The sequence below is a fragment of the Morone saxatilis genome, unplaced genomic scaffold, assembly GCF_004916995.1.
Source record: "Morone saxatilis isolate NCDOM2014 unplaced genomic scaffold, NCSU_SB_2.0 Contig18, whole genome shotgun sequence".
In the NCBI taxonomy this organism is placed as follows: Eukaryota; Metazoa; Chordata; class Actinopteri; family Moronidae; genus Morone; species Morone saxatilis.
Genome location: NW_023339740.1, coordinates 26,438,646 through 26,457,243, shown reverse-complemented (window position 1 = coordinate 26,457,243; position 18,598 = coordinate 26,438,646). Strand labels below are relative to the sequence as shown.

Sequence of the window (18,598 nt, the reverse complement as noted above, 5' to 3'; positions counted from 1 at the left end):
AAGGAAGAGACAAATGAGTAAATATGTATATTTTTCTTTTTTAACTGTTTGCAACCTGATGTAACTTAATGTTCCCATCAGGTCACTTCAGGCCACACTTGCATTAAATGATCATATCGTCTTACATCTATGGAAGAATGAAAATATGCTTTCTTGTGTTTACATTTGGGATGTATATGATGATACTAGCTTCAGCAACCTGTTGCACCAGTGGAACACAAGATGGAGTTTAAAGTCAACACTAACTGCTACATAATAACGAGTTGGTTTCCCACTAAACTCACCAATTAGTCCAGTTACAACATCATTACTTACACTACATATCATGTATTACAGCATTTGTGTAAAATGTGAGAGTAAGCAGCTGCCAATTAGTGACAAAGTAAGAGACCTACCACAGACAAGAGATTGTTTTACTAAAAACTAGAACCTATTGTAAACTGTCACATGTGAACTTGCTAACATTGAATACAGCATACATTTTCTTCTCTGTCGTCATCATCTTTATTATTATCTAAATTATTTAATAATTTAGCGGCCATTTGTTGATTGCTTTTGTGGTACTTAAATATGTGTTTTACAGTGGTAGGCACATCGTCACACATAAATAACAACAACAAAATCTCTGGAAAACTTCCATCTTGGCATTAAAGATTCTGCCAAAGTCAACACCTTAAGGGTAAGGTACACATTTAGAGTTGTATCTATAGTTGATAACTAATATCCCACACTATGTTCAAGCTGGCTTCTATTCTTCCTTTACTCCCTTATCACAATCTATCTTTGTGTACTCATTGATAGATATAACATCCATCTATAATAAAAATGAAATCAAGATGATTTGCTTAGACTGTAGATAGAATATATTGCTGGATGACTGGTTAAACCACTATGACATACATTGTAGTGACAAAAGAAACTATCATTTAGAGTTCAAGCCAATTCATATCTCTCAATAATTTCTTTTGAAGTCACTTTTAAATCTTTATTTTACAGTTATGGATCTTTATTTTTGGTCTGGAGTTTTTTTTAAACACTATTGTATGAAACCTTACTAACTGTAGGTATAAAGACCCCTTAAATAAAATCGCCTGCTTGTGAGAATAATTAAAGTGTTATCATAATAATTGTTTCCTACATTGTGGAGACTTCCCTGTTGTCTTGTAGTTGCCAGGTGTCGGATAGTACGCAGAGCAACGTGGTGCAGAACTGACATCAATGCATTAAACTAAATTAAACAAGAAAACAGTGGAGAAAAAAAAAGAAAAGTGTCATCATGACATAATTTAATATAAAGTGCAGTAATTATCCTTCAATCACTCAAACGCAAAATTTATCCTGCTATTTTTTAACTGCGTTGTTGTCGAGCAGATGGTGTGTGTTAAGTTATGGACCAAATTTAAATTCATGTTGTTGTTTTTCTTTTACACCTTGTGTTGTCCTCCTCGGCAGCTGTTAACACTGTTTGATAATGTGTCAGATAAGTGATGAAACAGCTCTGTAGTGAATACATTTTACACTTGTCTGCTACTAAAGTGATTTAAAAGTCAGGTGTGTGTGTGTGTGTGTGTTTGTGTAAGGGGGGGCAGGGAGAGAAAGACAGAGAGAGAAGGAGAGAGAGCATGTTTCTTTATTCAGGCATATCAGAATCAGAAATACTTTAATAATCCCAGGGGGAAATTATTTTGCATGTGTATGTCAGTGTTACTATTTCTGTATGTGTGTGTGTGTGTGTCTGGTCTTGAAGTTAATTAGTATAATGATCTCTAGATAAGACTGAAGCTGTTGGCTGTCAGTCTGGTTTTCACAGCCAGCCTTAGAGCACGCCAAGTGCATGTGTCTAAAACATGTTGGGTTCGTGTGTTACAGTGGGGACTGTAGCCACCAAGATCCTTAATTATTTTCCAAAGATTGCCTTTCTATCCACAGCCAGTTAGCCAGCTTCTTATCGACCTGCTAAAACCCAATGTTTTAAGCCACAAATTACAGATCTGCTAAGTAGTTGTTTAAGAGAAGCTTTAGTTTTTATCAATCTGCTGAAAAACAGAAGAATGCAGTGTTATGCAGCAGCTGCATGAACTGTAACACAGGGGCGGGTCCAGAGAATGTTCTGGTGGGGGGCACAGGGCGGTAACAACACATGTAATCTGGGGTGGGGCCGGCCGCAAAAAATAACAAAAATGAAAGCTGCCACTGGAATCGCCCACTTCAGATCATGGGCGATCCACTTCAATATATTCGTGTACATTACAAGTTTGTTTTCATCTTGCTTTTCTTGGCCACAAAATAAATCTGCTAGGTGTACTCTTACCAAGTGGTAACACACAGAACCACTCAGCATTAGTTTTGCCTGTACCGGGTTGTAGCAAGAAGTTAGGTGCTTCTAGGCTCTGTAGCATGTGAATCATGTAGCAGTGTTCTGTATAGTAATCAGTTTTAAGCAGAGTAGGTACCACCTACCACTAAAAATAAGAACATTAACCATATTCTATACTCTAAATCAGCACTTAGTGCTCAGCTTTGTAAAGCTTTGGTAAAGAGCTTTAGCACAATGATTGACATTACCCCGAGTCAATGACCATTGGGGGGGGCACACGGGGTGGCCAATCAGATTATAAGGGGGGCGGGTGCCATGGAAGCCCCGCCACTGCTGTAAAACAACAAGTAAGGTAACTCACTGCTACTGTAAATGCAATGTAAATGATTTCTGCCCAAGATGTTACATTGTGTGCTACGTGGTAAGTTTTCTTTTTAAGATTTCTGGCTCAAGTGTAATGCCATTTTAACAATAGAATATACTGCAGGATACCACTGTCATGCATCAATATCTCTACTCTCCTCACTCGAGTAACCAGTGATTGGCAACCAATCACAACCCTGACAGGACCACCGTCCAAAAGCGCCACACAACAGCCATGAAAACTATTTTTTTCGGTCTGTTGTGGACTTCTATCCACAGTGCTGGTATTTTAACCTAAACACAACAATGCTGTTCAAAAAGAATACAACCACTGCCTTTGGGTTTAAATGAATTGCACGTCCTGCTGTGTTAAAACACAATACATGTAGTCATAGATACATTATATTGACAAATACTAGCACTACTAAATAACAAATAGCTAAGACAGTAGATAGTTACAATTGTATAGTAGTATATGTATTTTCATTTCTGAGCTTCATGTCGTCACACCTTCCTCAGCAGTCATCTTGGATAAAATAAGAAGTAGGGCACCGTAAAAACGACAACAAAGATTTGTTTGGATTTAGCCAATATTAAGTCGCTCCACGCACATTTAGCAAATCAGAGAAGAAGAAAAATATCCACTCATCCCACTGTCATTTTACCCGCCGTCCTCTCTCGTGGAACAACGATTGAGGAATATTTTGCCTGCGACAGCAACTTTGCGCTTAATTAGTTGATGGAGTGTTTCTTCACCCGTAGCCAAGTGATAGCTTTTCATCTGCAGAATTAGTGCCAGTGGATTTACAGGGGAAACGCTGATTCCGGCGGCTGCTTTATTATCCCAGGTTAATGCCTCACAGCTGACGGTTTTAACTATGACAAGTGTACACACTGTTCACACACACAGTGGCATGTGTACACTTATAGAAACACACGCCTGTAAGCACACACGTAGAACCTGTGATAAAGCTGCCAGCATTGTATTAACTTAGACAAACACATATTCATTTTCCTGCTTGGTGGGAGATATCTGTCTGTGTGTTTCTTAATGTTGCGTTTTTCTTTGACGTGATTAGAGAGTCATGACAGAGGTTGAGAAGGCGGGATTAAAAGAAAAGGCTGATAGACACAAAATAAAGACAAATTCTGGACTAAAATAGACTAAAACCTTGGCTACGGTTCTACTTTCAATAGAATTTGTGTGAGGCGGTACTTTCATCTCGGCATGAAAACACTAGGAGAGAAAGTTGAAAAGAAACGTGGTAGATGAATGAGAACTGAGTGACAGGGAGTGTAAAGACGGGATGGTATTTAATTAAAGTCATTACACCTCACTTGCATGCTGTCAGACACTTGCTTAAAGCCTGAAACCTCCTCCTTTCCTCTCCTCTCCTCTCCCTCTCCTCTACTACTATTCTGTTGCATTTCCTTCCCCTTTTTTCCTCTATTCTTTTATGTCTTCTTTTCGCCATATCCTCTCCTTGCCTCTTTTCTCATCTTGTCCCTATCGAATTGTCTCATTTTTTTCTCCTCCTCCCTTTTTTTTCTCCCCCAGCTTCTATTCTAATCTACGATGAAGAGACAAAAACAAAGTTCATTTTAAAAAAGTACTAGAAGCTGCACACATTAACAGACCACACACACACACACACACACACACAGAGACACACTCATGAAAGGTCGCCATCTCATCTCGTATCTCCTTCATTTGTCTCTACGAAGCAGAATTCATTCTTCTTCTTGTAATCATGATTGTGCGACCGCCTTTGTGTGTGACTGGCTTTGTGTGTGTGTGTGTGTGTGTGTGTTTAAAAGTGAACACAGCTCATTAGGATACTGATGGCCTTGCAGGAGACCTTGCGGCCGGCCTGCCACTGCTTTATTAATAGGCACTCTGATTAAAGGTTTTGCAGTTGTGTGTGTGTGTGTGTTTGACTTTCAGTGTGTTACTGCAGCATATATTTGTGTTGGTGAGCAGAGTGCACACACACAATTTGCTTCATCTTGTGTGTTTTTATGTATCGTCTCTTATCTAAGTCAGGTGTGTAAGTGAGCAGGAGTGTGTATGCGCAGTGTCCTTTTTGTGTGTCCTGCCTGTGTACATCTGTCTATGTGACTGTAGCCATTTCCTGCCAGCCGATCTGTCTCTCCAGTGCGTTTCACTGGACGTAATGACTTTATTTTTACTCGAGGAGGATTAGAGGAGGAAAATGTTTCCACATTTTTCAGATCTCACCCTGAGGCCACCCAACTCTTCTGCCCCTCAGACCTCCCACCAACAGAGGGGTTTAGATAAGATGACTCACATGTCGAGGAAACAAAAGCTCTGTTGGATGGATGTGGCAGCACAGGGCAGCTTAGGATCAACTTCAGAGTTGAGATAAGTGTGTGTTGAGAGGAATTACACATGAAGCTGTGTAGCTTGTCAGACTTTAGCCTTGATTGTATGCTGATACTCTCAGTGGGAGTTTCTCCAGAAGAGGTTCTTCCTGACATCTGAGGAAAAGTGACTTTGTAACAGATGGCACAGTCCACCAGCATTGTTTCTGTTTTTAACCAGGCTTATATTTTGTAGAGATTGCGTTGTTAGTCTAATTATTTGACAACAGAATGAGATAATTCCATATGATATGCTAATGAGTTACATCTTCCCAATTGGGAACAGGTGTTTATTATAACTCTATCCACATTAATCCTCTCTGTATACCTTTTGTGGATTGCGGATGATTTACGGACTTGGGGGAAATAGGTGAAGTGAGAACACGGCCTCATATCAGATCAGATCATACCTCTGCCTTCTTCTACCAAGGGATGGGAGCACGACCTGTGAAAGTGGCCTCGGATAACGCACAGTAGCATACTAAGCTACGTTACTGATTCCATTGCTACCAACGGCAGATATAGAGCCAAGTCCCACATCACCTAACGCTAAGCTAACTTGGTCTATCACTGCCATCCCTTGGTTGTAGAATGCAGAGATCGAATTATATCATTCAATTTAAGAATGAGTTTTACATTTTAGGAAAAATGTGGAGAGAAATTTGACACCACTCATGTATGTAGAGTAAATATGAAGGCTTCACCAGCAGCTGCATGGCTAACTTAGCTTAGCAATAAAGACTGGAAACTTGGGGGAAAGGCTAGCCTAGCTCTGTCTTAAGGTAAATAAACTAAGCAATGTGCCAAGAATATAGTAGAAGCTAAAAAACAGTGCAGGATTTAGAATGGTTAGAAACCGGCTCTGCAAATGGATTCAAACTATGTTTTGTTGAGAAATACTGAACGCAATGTTTTCTTCTTCCACAGGGCTCCTTTTAAAGTTATAATAACTGAGGGTGTTAGACATGTTAACTTTACACATGTTAACACATGTTACAGTAAGCTTCTAGGAAATGAATGCAAGTCAAAACACTGTCCTCAAAAATAACACAATCATTTGTTTGTGTTTCAGTGAAGGTTCAGAAGTCGGACCACCCCCACTCCTGGGACCCCTGTGTGAACTACTGTCACCCTCCAAACTCCACCCTCTGCAACACAAGCTCCACCCTCAACAAGTCGTGGACGGCCTCAAATAATAACACCATCAACAGCCTTGACTACTGCAAGTGTAAGAACACACTTCCAGACTTTTTTTCTTTAATAATTCTTTAATGGTGATATTCTTTTGCCATGTGTTAGTAAGGAAACAATCAGCATCATCTTTCTTTTCTCTCACTTTTTGCAGCTCTGGTATCTGCTAGTTTCTCTCCCGGCTCTACGACTACATCAGGCCCCAGTAGCCAGAGCTCCAGCACCCTGCCCAGGCCTACAGTTCCCATGAGTCCACGTAATTCGCTGCTGAAACGACGGCAGAGGAAGAAAGAGCACAAAAGCTCCTGTAAGCTCCATACGTCTGTTTGTACAATGATATCATTTTTCAGAATTGTCATTAATAATCAAATAATCAACATTGCTTGTGTATCTGTGTGTGTTTAGTGTCTCTGGCGTCCAGTTCGGTGGGTCCAGGTGGTCAGGTAGTTCATGTAGAGACCAGTGAGATCGTCCTAACAGGCGATCCACTCAACGGCTTCGGTGTCCAGCTACAGGGAGGAATATTTGCCACCGAAACACTGTCTGCACCCCCACTTATCCGATTCATAGAGCCCGACAGCTCTGCTGAGAGGTGAGCACACACGTTCACGCGTGTATAAACTGCACACAACCTTTGTGTTCTTTACCAACCTGCCTTTCAACATAGACAAGAACATACTGACGTATAAGTTAACAATTGTGAAATTATAGTTTTAAAGGTAAAATGTTGATGATACACAAGCTTGTATGTTGAGTTATGTGGTTTTCTAATATACTATTGGGTAGTTTAAACATATTTTATCAGGCTATGTTTACTAAAAGCAGGCCAGAAAAATGTGTTGCGATAGTAGTAAAGCTAACGTTATGGCTTTGCGTATGTTTGTACACACAAACTCACACATGTGCTCACATGTACTGACTTTAATGCTTCATAAGCAGCTTTACTAAGCTTTCCTGTGTGTATTTGAATGTAAGTATTTGTGTGTATGGATGTGTGTGAGACTGAAGTTGGTGGTGTATTAACAGCTCTACTCGGCTCTGTGTGATGTGTGGGTGTATAAACATTTTTAAGCATTCACTGTATGCACATGAGTGTAGGTGGGGTTTTCCAAATACCGACATGCAAGTGATTGTGAGTTTACAATCCTCTGCTGCTTTGTATCTTTTTTTGCCCTGTAATTCATACATATCTGTTCACAACTTCATTTAGGTCTCTGAATTTATGTATCGCATTGTGTGTGTGTGTATGTGTGTGTTTACTGATTGATGTTCCCGTTGTATTAACAGCTTCTCTAAGTGCTGGGTGTGTTTCTCCACCCCGAGGCCACACTCCCTTCTCCATTAGCGCCCACACTAACAACACTAATTAGCTAGCTTCCCCTCGCCCACGCTGGAGGAATCGATAAGTTCCTTCCTTCCTGCTTGACAGGGTGAATCCAAATAAACCCCTCCACACAACCCTGAATTACACTTAACCAAAATGTATAGTCTCTAAAACCATAAGTCTTGTGCAGGAGTGACCAGCGAGTACATCCTCCTTTCAGGTTTTAGGCTGCACTTATCCTGCATTAGTGCTGTTGGAAGTTTTTCTATAAATGTTATTTAGTATCACTTTAAATATATTGTAGCAGTCCTCATATACTTGTCATTACTACTATTGAATGAATAATTTGCAATGTTTCATCTAAACTCTTATATTTTGCTACAAAAGCTAAATTTTCCAGCAGTGAGCCACTTCAGATCATGCCAGTAGTTGATGTGTACACCAAAAACCACAAGAAGGCATCTGTGAGGCATGGAGCCATTCCTAACACCATAATCACGTTCCACTTTTACAGTTTTTTTGATGGAAATATACAGTGAGTAATTAAATTAGGTAAGATGCTGATGAGTAAAAGAAGGATGCTCAAGAAAAGCACAAAGTAACTTTTGCAATGCAAAATGGAACAAAATAGCAAGGAATGCTTCAGTTTATGGTGAACATTATCAAATAGCAGTCTGAACATGAATATTTCCTTGATGCGTTACATTTAATACCAAATTTACAATAAGACATTAGCAATTAAGAATTGGCTGTAGTTAATGTTTCAACAAGTACACAGTGCTTTTGGTAGCAAGGACCAGCTTAAGTACCAGATTCTTTAAGGGAGTCTGGTGACAGATCATTAACTGCTACACTTACACTTGTGGTCTATATTGTCTGTACTTGCTGAGGGAGCACGGACACAGACAGACCTCTGCGTTTATCTATACTCGTCCTGACTGTTCCAGTTCAGAACCGGTTCCAAATTGTCCAATCCATCGGAAACGGATGCCTCTGAGATTATAAATTCCTTTTATAAACGCCGACATGTTTTTCTGACAGTTGTACATCGCGAAACAATGTCGCTTAACTCATTCGTCAACACTGGAAAACTTGCGACAGGAATAAACGGTCCAAAGCGTGCCTTCATGTCATGAAGCAACCCAGACTACTAGAACTGTATTTTTTTTCTATACTGTGTTAAGAGAAAGAGATAATAATACAGTTGCGTTGACGATGAAAACCTAAAAACTGACCAGGAAGCAAAAAGGTGGATTAAAGAGCATTCTTCAAACTGTACAAAAAGAAAGAATGCAAAAATGAAAGAGAGAAACAGAAAAGAAGACACATTAACTGGTAAATCCTGAACTCAAAATGGGAAAGTGAGGTGACAGTGAGAGAGGGCCATTTAATCCTCAGTAGATCATAATGAAGATGACTGTATATTAATTCAGGTCACCCACTCATGGCTTAATGGAGGATATAACAACTGTGTGTACGTGTGTGTGTCGTATTCATACAAGTGGAAATTCTAAGTGCCCTGAAAATCCAAAGGGTAGCAACTGCATGAAGGTGAGGCCTAGTTAAAGTCAGACAGATCACTTCATCTTCATTTTATCCAGTCAGAAGTTTCCTTGGTGCAGAAACTGCTGTTGATTTTTGACCCTTATGCCAAACTAAAAAGCAGTTACAATCACATTATCTACTTTTCCCCATTAATTCATTATAGCAGCAAAGTTTCACTGGGTGCACAGAACAGTGCAGAGGGTAGGTCTATCGCTGTGTGCCAGGCAGCTCAGTCTGTCTAATGTTCCACCTTACTATAATCTTCCTGCCAAGATCGTGGTTATTTTAAATTAGTGTTGTGCAGTTCGGACACACAGACAATGAGGTTTTCATCAGTCATTGATCGCAAGTCAAATCATCGGAATATAAGGTCAAAGTTGAAATTGTTTGGACTATGAGTGGAGCAGCAAGACATTCAGGGGCCATGCTATGCCAAAGGACAGCACTGCTGCAAGGTTCAGCATTAGACAGCAATGGTTCCTGTCAATGTCAAGTGAATGCTACATCAAGTAAGGGTAGCACTGTTGTAGTGCTACTTAGTTGGGCCAACAAATCTCTTTGGTCAAAAGCATCTGCCAAAAGAATAAATGTAAATGTTATTACCAAAAACAGCCATTAAAAAATTGCATTACCAGGAAAAACAATTAAAGCAAGCAAAACGAGAACACTATGATTTATGAGATTTGTGAAGTAATTATTTTTGTAACATTCATAACATTAAGAAAATTGCTTGCTTTTTGCACAATTTTTTTCTGGTTACAGGCTTGCTGTTGGTTCTGCTCTCTGTTTTTGAACATGGTTGACTGCCGCCTGAATGGAAAAAAAAAAACACAACCTATGTGCCCTCCTGGATGCCCCTCCACTGGAGAAAATGCTTAGCTGCCCTACATGCCAGAAAATGAGTTCTCTCTACGTGCCTCTAAATGGTTAACGAGTTAATACTGTAGTTCCCTGTGTGGTTTTTATTCCAGAGGTTAGTCTGAGTCACATCATTTAACATGTTTAATCTCATCACCACTTTCTGCGTGTTGCTGTCCTGCCACATGCAGCCCCTGCCCCTCAGACAGCCTGTCCATCACTGTATTGTGCATTAGTTTAATTTGGACATATGTTAGCGGTTTGTGCTTTTGTTGCAGTTTAACACTTGTGAGCTACATTAAATACACATAAAAAGTCGAGCCCTCTGTTTACTGCAGTGCTTAGATAGTTAGCTAACTGTCTAGCTTTAAACAGAACTTGTTGAAGACTTTTTATTGTTCTTTCTTTGTGTGTCTGGTGATTCTAAGCTTGTTTACGCAAACTTTGTCACAAATACTGCCATGTATAAGTGGAGTAACTTGAAAATGAAATGCAGTCTGAAAGACTAAGCTTCTAAAATTGAATTGAATTCACAGGCCAATATCAAAGGACTGAATGATTCCTTCATAATATACCACTGTTTTGCCAAGGAAAGGTATTTACATGATTCATGACTTTAATAGTCAGCACTAATATGCTTTGCTTTCGTTCCAGCACTGATTTATGTAGTGAGGAGCCAGGTTTGGGGGTTTCCAAATGGTGGTTGTTTGGAAATAGAAATCTTTAATATCTAAACAGCAGCTTTGGAAGCTACGGTAGCCTAAATTAATGTGATATGTAACACAGCAGGGAGTCTGAAGCTTCTTCTGGTGTCATCTGTCTTTGTAAAGTAAATTAAAGGAAAAACACGTCCCAGGTAGGGGGCTGATGATTAGTACACCTACATGCTTGAGTTTTTCTTTCACCTTTGGGAGCATTTTAACCCTGCAGGTAATCATATTTAAATAGGCACAGAAAATAGCTACATAATCGTGTTTTATTTCATCTCATACTCTGCCTATGGGGAGCCATAGTGAAACCAGAACTTCTAGATTCCATTCAGAATTAGGAAAACCTTATTCAAAATCACATTTATAACACAAAATACTCAAAATCCAGCCCTGAAATCAAAGGACAGAAACTGTTAAATTGGTTGCGTGCTGTAGCTGTAGTTTGATGAAAGCTGGGTTCAGGCATCAAAGCACTGAAATTGTAAAACATAGTGATGTTTGAGAGTAAATATCCAATGTTTCAGTCTTTCTGACATCACCATGGTAACTCCTGTTGTAGGTGTGGCCTGCTGCAGGTTGGAGATCGCCTCTTGTCAATCAATGGAATCCCCACGGAAGATGGAACACTAGAGGAGGCCAATCAGCTGCTCCGAGATGCGGCGCTGACCAATAAGGTCACATTGGAGATCGAATTCGATGTAGCAGGTGTGTGACATTCACAAAAGTTCAAGATTTCTCCCCCTGGTATTATTACACTGTGATATATCTTCACAAGATTTCTACCATAATTAACTGACTTAGTACTCTCTATTGGGACAGCGAGACTTTATTATAGCACACGTCAACTATGGGATGTTGTAAATGGTGTGTGACACCTGTTGATGCTGACACATGCTGATGTGTGCCTCATCACTGAGGGTTAGAAACATTTTCTATAGCAGCTGCTATACACGGCACATTCTTTATTAGCGAGCAATTAGCAGTTTTGTCACAGAATGTTTTTGCACAGACAGGATGTACTGGTCAAACTCAATTGCTGAGAGCTTTTGACTGTGCAGGCAGGGGTGGACAGAATAATTACAGCTCTTCCCTGAGGGGCATGGCCCCATCTACATGCTTTTAACCCCATGAAAATGTAACAACCACAGGGATAACCTACGAGCTCAAAGCTGCGTATTATTGTTCTGATTTCTATGTCAAAGAAAAGTCAGATCCAATTAGATTCTGAAATAAGTTTCTGAACTCAAACTCAAACACAGATTAAAATCTAACCATCTAATCTTTCACCATGAAAGGTGAAATTAATATTGAATAATTGTATTTGTTTTGAAGTGAATCTGCGGATTTCTAACATTTAATGGGTGGGGAGGAACAGCCTGGTGTTTTTCATTACTTTTGCTGGTTAGCTTTTGAATGATCATTCCAAGAGAAAACATGACTTGACCTTGTTTTGTTAAAGTTTCTTTACAGGGTCCCTGCGGAACATTCTTGCAAAGAAAAGTTATATTTACATTCAATGTTACTAACCAAAACACACTGTGTGTATCCTTGAGCCATACAAATGTATTGAATGTATTTACTTCCTCATAAACATTGTAAAGTCATTTTGTTTGACATCCTACATTGTTAAAGTTCACCTGTTAGCAGTCTTCTTCATTGCAGCATACCTTGGCATGTTAGCGAAACATGTAGAACAGTGGAATAGTGTAACAACACTGGCAGCGGTGTGTATCGTGTCACCGGCGTGCGTTAGCGTGCATGTGGATCTTTATGTGCTTGCACAAGAAAAACACCCATGCATAGAGAAACAGCTCCATAGTGCTACTAGAGGTCAAAAAGACATTAAAAAAAGTTCAGTCATTTGGTTGATTAGTTTCTTAATGTGGTTGCATCCATTTAATAACACAATAAACTGTGAATAGTTCACTCTAGCTACTAACATTGGGACAGTTGACTGAAACAACCAACATTAACTGTCAACAAATAACTTCTATGAAATTAGTATAAACACTTTTTTGTTCTTTTATATAGTTTTGCAATTTTTTTTTACGTACTATGAGAGGCTTGGATTTTATTTCACTAGATTTCAGCAGTACATTATGTTTTTCCACTGTTTTGGTTTTGGCTTTCATGAGGTTGCGTCATTTAATGAGTTATCGCAGCCAGAAAGTAATTCTGAAATTAGCATTCGTACTATAAACAGAGAGAAATTAGAATGATTTCTTACCCTCTCATTAACCCCAAGAGTCAATGCAGCCAATTCCCAAATATAATATTTAAGACTTTTACTCTTGAAGTCTTTCAAAATAAGTGAGGCAGCTCTGAATGGAATAGACTCATCATCCACTTTCTGTAGCTGTCAGGCGAAACTCTGTCCGTGAAATTAAATCACAGGGAAATCTGACTGATGGAGAGCTAATGGTGCAAAAATGTTCATTGCCAAATTTCTTTATGTTTTCATTCAGATTATCTGAGTCTTTTCTCGCTGTTTGCAGTGTCAGTGAAGAGCTTCTTGGTGAGTTTGAAGGAGTCTGAAGTGAGGAGCTGATCCAAACAGCTTGTTAAAACGTCTTAAGTGGTTGCTCTGCTCACAACTTGCACTCGCCATGTTCATGCCTGGACGTAGAGTTGTTTTACTGGTGGAATTATTATTATGACTCGTGCAGGCAAACATGAGGATTTGAAGCCGCTGTTTGCCCTGGAGAAGAGCAATTCAGAGGAGATAAGAGCAAGAGCTAAATGCCTTGTAATTACAAATGTTAAGCGGAAAGAATTATTTGTTGCTTTTTGTATATATTAATGGCTTTTATGCGTGCGTTTAACACTGTGTGTCTGTGTGTTTGTATCACAGAGTCTGTGGTGCCTAGTAGTGGCACTTTCCACGTCAAACTGCCGAAGAAAAGAGGAGTGGAGTTGGGGCTCACCATCAGTGGTAGGAGCACGCAAACATTGCTCATATGATCTATGCTTTGTTAAAGGCTGCTGGCAGAATGTTTAAATGTCATGAGACCACTATGTGCTTCTTCAGAAACACACTCACACACACGCATACACATGTATTTGTCAGGGTAACTGTAGCCTGCAGGTAGCTATAAACATCGACAATGTTTATACAATGGTAAAGATACCAGGCCACATACTATTTTTCACTCTGATGACACTAATTGCAAGCCACTGGCCTCATACTATGTGGCCACAAGTATGTGGACAGCCCTGTACATTTGTGATCTATTGGTCTTGAGGCTTTTCATGTTTTGGTCATAGCCACAGTTGCAGTTAAGGCATATCTTAATGCAACGAACGCAATTAATGGCATAGTCTTAGCATATGTTAATGCTACAGCATGGAATGATGTGACATTACTGTTCTTCCCACTGTGTGGCCACAGTTTGGCCAAAACCATTTCCTGTGGCCTGCCACAGTTTCATAATGAACTGGGAATACTTTTACACTTCTATCATTCTCACTTACAGTAAGTATCCTCGATCGATCGAATTAACCAGTGGACAATCTCCCCTCGCTCTGCCCCCCCCGGCCAGTGACAATTGCACATGCTCTGCAGAGAAACACCCCCTCCCCACGCAGCTTACCTGCTGCTGTAAAAATGGAATCACGGGTGATAAAAATGTACTTAAACATGACTTGGCTGACTTTTTAAAACATACTGCTGAAAAAAGTCAGCAGTACCAACAAACTGGTGTGTGTGTGTGTGTGTGTGTGTGTGTGTGAAAGAGAGGTACTGTTTTTGTAATGTTCAAGTGTTTTAACAAAGGAGTGTATGTTTTAATACATGGGACATATTATTTTGTTTTTGTTTTTTGCTGAATTGGTAACATGAATAGAGGAATTTAACTCGTATTGGTATCGGCTACTAACTTTCTGGTATGGTGACATCCCTACTGTGCAGCTCCATAAAGAAATGTTTTGCCCAGTGGAAGAACTTGCGTGGCCTGCACAGAGCTCTGACCTCAACCCCATCACGAGTCAGGCCTAATCACCCAACCTCAGTGCCCATTCTCACCAACGCTTCTGTAGCTAAATGGGAGCAAGTTCCTGCAGCCAGGTTCCTAAAACCTTTAAGGGTTTTATAGCAGTAGATTGTTGCCCATGCTTTTGGAATGAGATGAACAATGACATCAATGACAATCACATATAGCTGTCATGTTCGGACGCACACATTACTGTAAATGGGTGTCCACATTTTTTTGTCCTTATAGTGTTAACAACCATGGATTACATGAAGTTTTTTGCTAAATGTAAATCTTGATTTGGTGCAATTGCCAAAATGTCATGCAGAACAATCTATGTATTTTAAACAAAGTGGAACCAATCTGTAATGCTGTTATTTTTTGGTCCAATAAACAGCTTTATTGTGATGATTGATAAAGTTATTAATCACATACTTCACTGTAAAGCTTTAGTGCTGCTGTCAAGAGAGTGAGTAACACACTTCAGTCAATATGACCTACATTCAATGTTTAATTATTATTAATCTGGAATGTGTGTATACTTTAGTGTGCCAGTATACACTGTGTCATTTAAAGTAGAATGAGCTCAGTACCAGGTAGACTGCTGAACTTGGCATATTTTTAAATATTTGGAGTAAAGTCTAAATACTTCAGAGGGTATTACAGAGATTGAGACTGGTGTACCACTTTATGAATCACAGGCTGTGCTGTGGCAGTCTCTGAGGCAGCGGATGGTACAAAGGCGCCATCTTCTGAATGGGAGTGTTCATTGCTGAAAATCATCCTACAACATCAAAACATTTTCAGCCTCAGTCTCAGTGTCTGTTCAGGAGTTTAGACTTGTGATGAATGCAACTACGTTTAATGTTTTATTTAAAGATTTATTTAGTACAGATTTACCATCCTGTCTTCCATTTTCTCAAAACGAATGAAACTTGATAATGTAATTACTGTTATTATGTTACAGTTATTGCTTTTTTATTATCATTATTATTAAATATTTTGTTATTATTATTATTATTATTATTATTATTATTATTATTATTATTACCAGTAGAAATAACTCTTGTATTTGACAGCATTGTTATATATACATACTTTTGTGTTGTTACTGCTGCTGCTTAGTGTGATGTAATCTCCCTCCACAGCCAGTAAGAAGCCAGGAGAGCCACTCATCATTTCTGACATCAAGAAGGGCAGCATGGCCCACAGGTATCTTACAACGTCTTTTATATAATATTCCTCTGTCGGTGTAACTTGTGAATTTTTTCTCGTGCCTCAATTTATCTCTTCTAATGTATGTAGTGAAGTCTAACTCTGTAGTTAAGAATGTCATACAATATGTACAAGAAAATTCACAATTCTTTATTACTACTTTGATTTATTACTATATTATCAGTATACTTGCTTATTACAAGTGCTGCCTCATACTGAGCAAGATCCTCAGCTTGTAGTTTAATAGGTTCGTTCCACTCTGGTAAGTACACTGTGGGTTCTGTGAGTACAGTTTGACAGAAAGTTGACGAAGGACACTGTCGTAAAACCCTGATATCTGGTTCTGCCTTTATGTCTCTGTCACTTTCTTTCTCTCTCTTTCTCTCCTTCAGAACAGGAACATTGGAGCCTGGTGATAAGCTCTTGGCCATCGACAACATCAGACTGGAGAACTGTTCCAGAGACGATGCAGAGCAGATCCTCCAGCAGTGTGAGGAACTGGTCAAACTAAAGATACGCAAAGACGAAGACAACTCAGGTATATATGCAACTTAGGTGCATATGGTAAAGTAGAAGATTCTGGACTTTGTTGTTCTGATTTGTCTTATTTAATTGAATAATGTTGATCAGCTCAGCATCAGGCATCAGTTTAGGGAGCTGCACTAGCAGTGTTTGACCACTGGGTGGTGCTGCTGGCCAACTCATGGACTTCTGTTGCCGCTCTGAAAAGGTCATTCAAGATGCATTTTTATGGATTCATTGGGGGAAGAGAAACTATTGGAAACGGGAACAAATAAATCCAGGATGAAACAGTTACAGTTATTATGCAACCAAAACAAAGGAAAAAATAAAGAAAACGTACCTGCTGGTGTAGTGGGCTAATACCATGAGCAACATGTAGCAACCTTGATTTTGTAAGTCTTAATACAGGATCCTTGTGCTCAGCCACTTAGTCACACGTGACAGAGCTTGGATTTGTGTGATTCTGAATAATGGATGCATCCAAGTCACCAAGACATGTCACCCTGTTCCACTGTGTTTTGATATGATGTAAAAAAAAAAACTAAAAAAACACACATACACACTCACACACAAACACAGGAAGAGATTGTGTAATCGTGCTATTATGACTCAGAAGGTATATTCACATGCAAGCGCACACACACACACACACACACACATACACACACACACACCCCTATACATACACATACAGTGAGTAATGTGCAGAGATTGTGTTCATGGTACATGATGACAAGGCAGTCTTCTCCCTGGTTACCATGGAAACTGTGTTCTTCCTCACTACTGTTGTCTTGACAAGAGTTTTGACCTACTTCTTGAAAGAATTGTGTGTGTGTTGTTGTGTGTGTGCGCGCACATTACAAATTAACAGGTAATGTGATGCAGTATCACCTAGTGAACTAAAGTGTTTTAGTGTGTGTGTGTGTGTGTGTGTCAGATGAGAAACATACGTCAGGCAGTATCATTTGCTCCTTGGAACTGAAACATTAGAATAACCTGTGTGTGTCTGTGTGTGTGTATCAGATGAGCAGGAGACGTCTGGCAGCATCATCTACACAGTGGAGCTGAAGCGGTACGGAGGCCCTCTGGGTATCACCATCTCAGGCACTGAGGAGCCTTTTGACCCCATCACTATATCCGGCCTAACCAAGAGAGGCCTGGCCGAGAGGTACAATGCTCGCTTTCTCGCTGGCACACAGAGACACACACACACACACACACACACACATCGTTTTGTAAATCTAGGTTACCAGTTTGAGTTGTGGAGCATTAAGAAAGGCACTGCAGCTGGAGAGTTTTGGATTGTTCTGTTTTTACATATTGTAATATTTTGCTTCAGTACCAGTCTATACAGGATACAAAAAAAGTATTTTTGGTATTTTGGTGAGTAACACTGAATGTAAACAGACCTTTTGTTTGTTTACCGTAAACAGGGCACCTTGAACAGAAATAAAAAAAAATACACAAAATCCTGTGAGATATGTTGGCATGGTTTCTACATGTTTTAAGATGTAAGCAAGTTACTCAAAAAAAAAGACAGATGATGAGAAACGGATGGGAAAATTAGGTGAGGCCGGCAGAGAATAACGGTAATGGTAGATGGCATCACAAATAATTAAATAGTTACATAAAATAATATACACTAAATAATTGTATTAAACTTTTTGGTAATGATACGACATCACCATAGCAATGTATCATCAGGTTGTTTCTGTTTGCCGTCCTGCCCTTCACTTTAATATTGCAGTATCATAAAGTTTCTTGCATTTCAGTGTTTAAGATTTTTATTGAAAAGATAAATAGATCTACCAATCACAATAGTGGAGCCAAATATTAACCTTCTATTCTTTATTCTTTAAGCCCTCAAAAATTGTACCCAGAAAGGTCAACTACATACAAAATAAAATAATGCAATGCAATAATGCTTTTTTATTTATTTTTTTACAGGAAATGTGTTTCAGTGAAATGCCACAAAAGCTGCCTCCTGCAACACAGCCAATCATAGACCAGGAAAAGTGTGCAGCGTAAGGAGGGCCACATTGTGATGGGTAGACGACTGGGTCAGATCATCTCCAAACCTGCAGCTCTTGTGGGGTGTTCCCTGTCTGCAGTGGTCAGTACCTGAAAAAAGAACTGAAGACATGGCTCATTGATGCACGTAGGGAGTAAAGGCTGGGCAGTGTGGTCTGATCCAACAGACGAG

The 18,598-nt window shown here is 39.5% G+C and overlaps 1 protein-coding gene across 1 annotated transcript in view; it reads left to right on the top strand.

The window, feature by feature from the left end:
* LOC118328894 (glutamate receptor-interacting protein 2-like) overlaps positions 1 to 18,598 on the top strand; it is a 164,366-nt gene that overhangs the window by 126,811 nt on the left and 18,957 nt on the right. The window contains exons 10-17 of the mRNA XM_035662820.1: positions 6,135 to 6,290; positions 6,408 to 6,560; positions 6,659 to 6,845; positions 11,250 to 11,395; positions 13,542 to 13,622; positions 15,807 to 15,870; positions 16,266 to 16,411; positions 17,419 to 17,563. Of these exons, the coding sequence (XP_035518713.1) occupies positions 6,135 to 6,290; positions 6,408 to 6,560; positions 6,659 to 6,845; positions 11,250 to 11,395; positions 13,542 to 13,622; positions 15,807 to 15,870; positions 16,266 to 16,411; positions 17,419 to 17,563 (1,078 nt within the window). The remainder of the gene's footprint in view (positions 1 to 6,134; positions 6,291 to 6,407; positions 6,561 to 6,658; positions 6,846 to 11,249; positions 11,396 to 13,541; positions 13,623 to 15,806; positions 15,871 to 16,265; positions 16,412 to 17,418; positions 17,564 to 18,598) is intronic.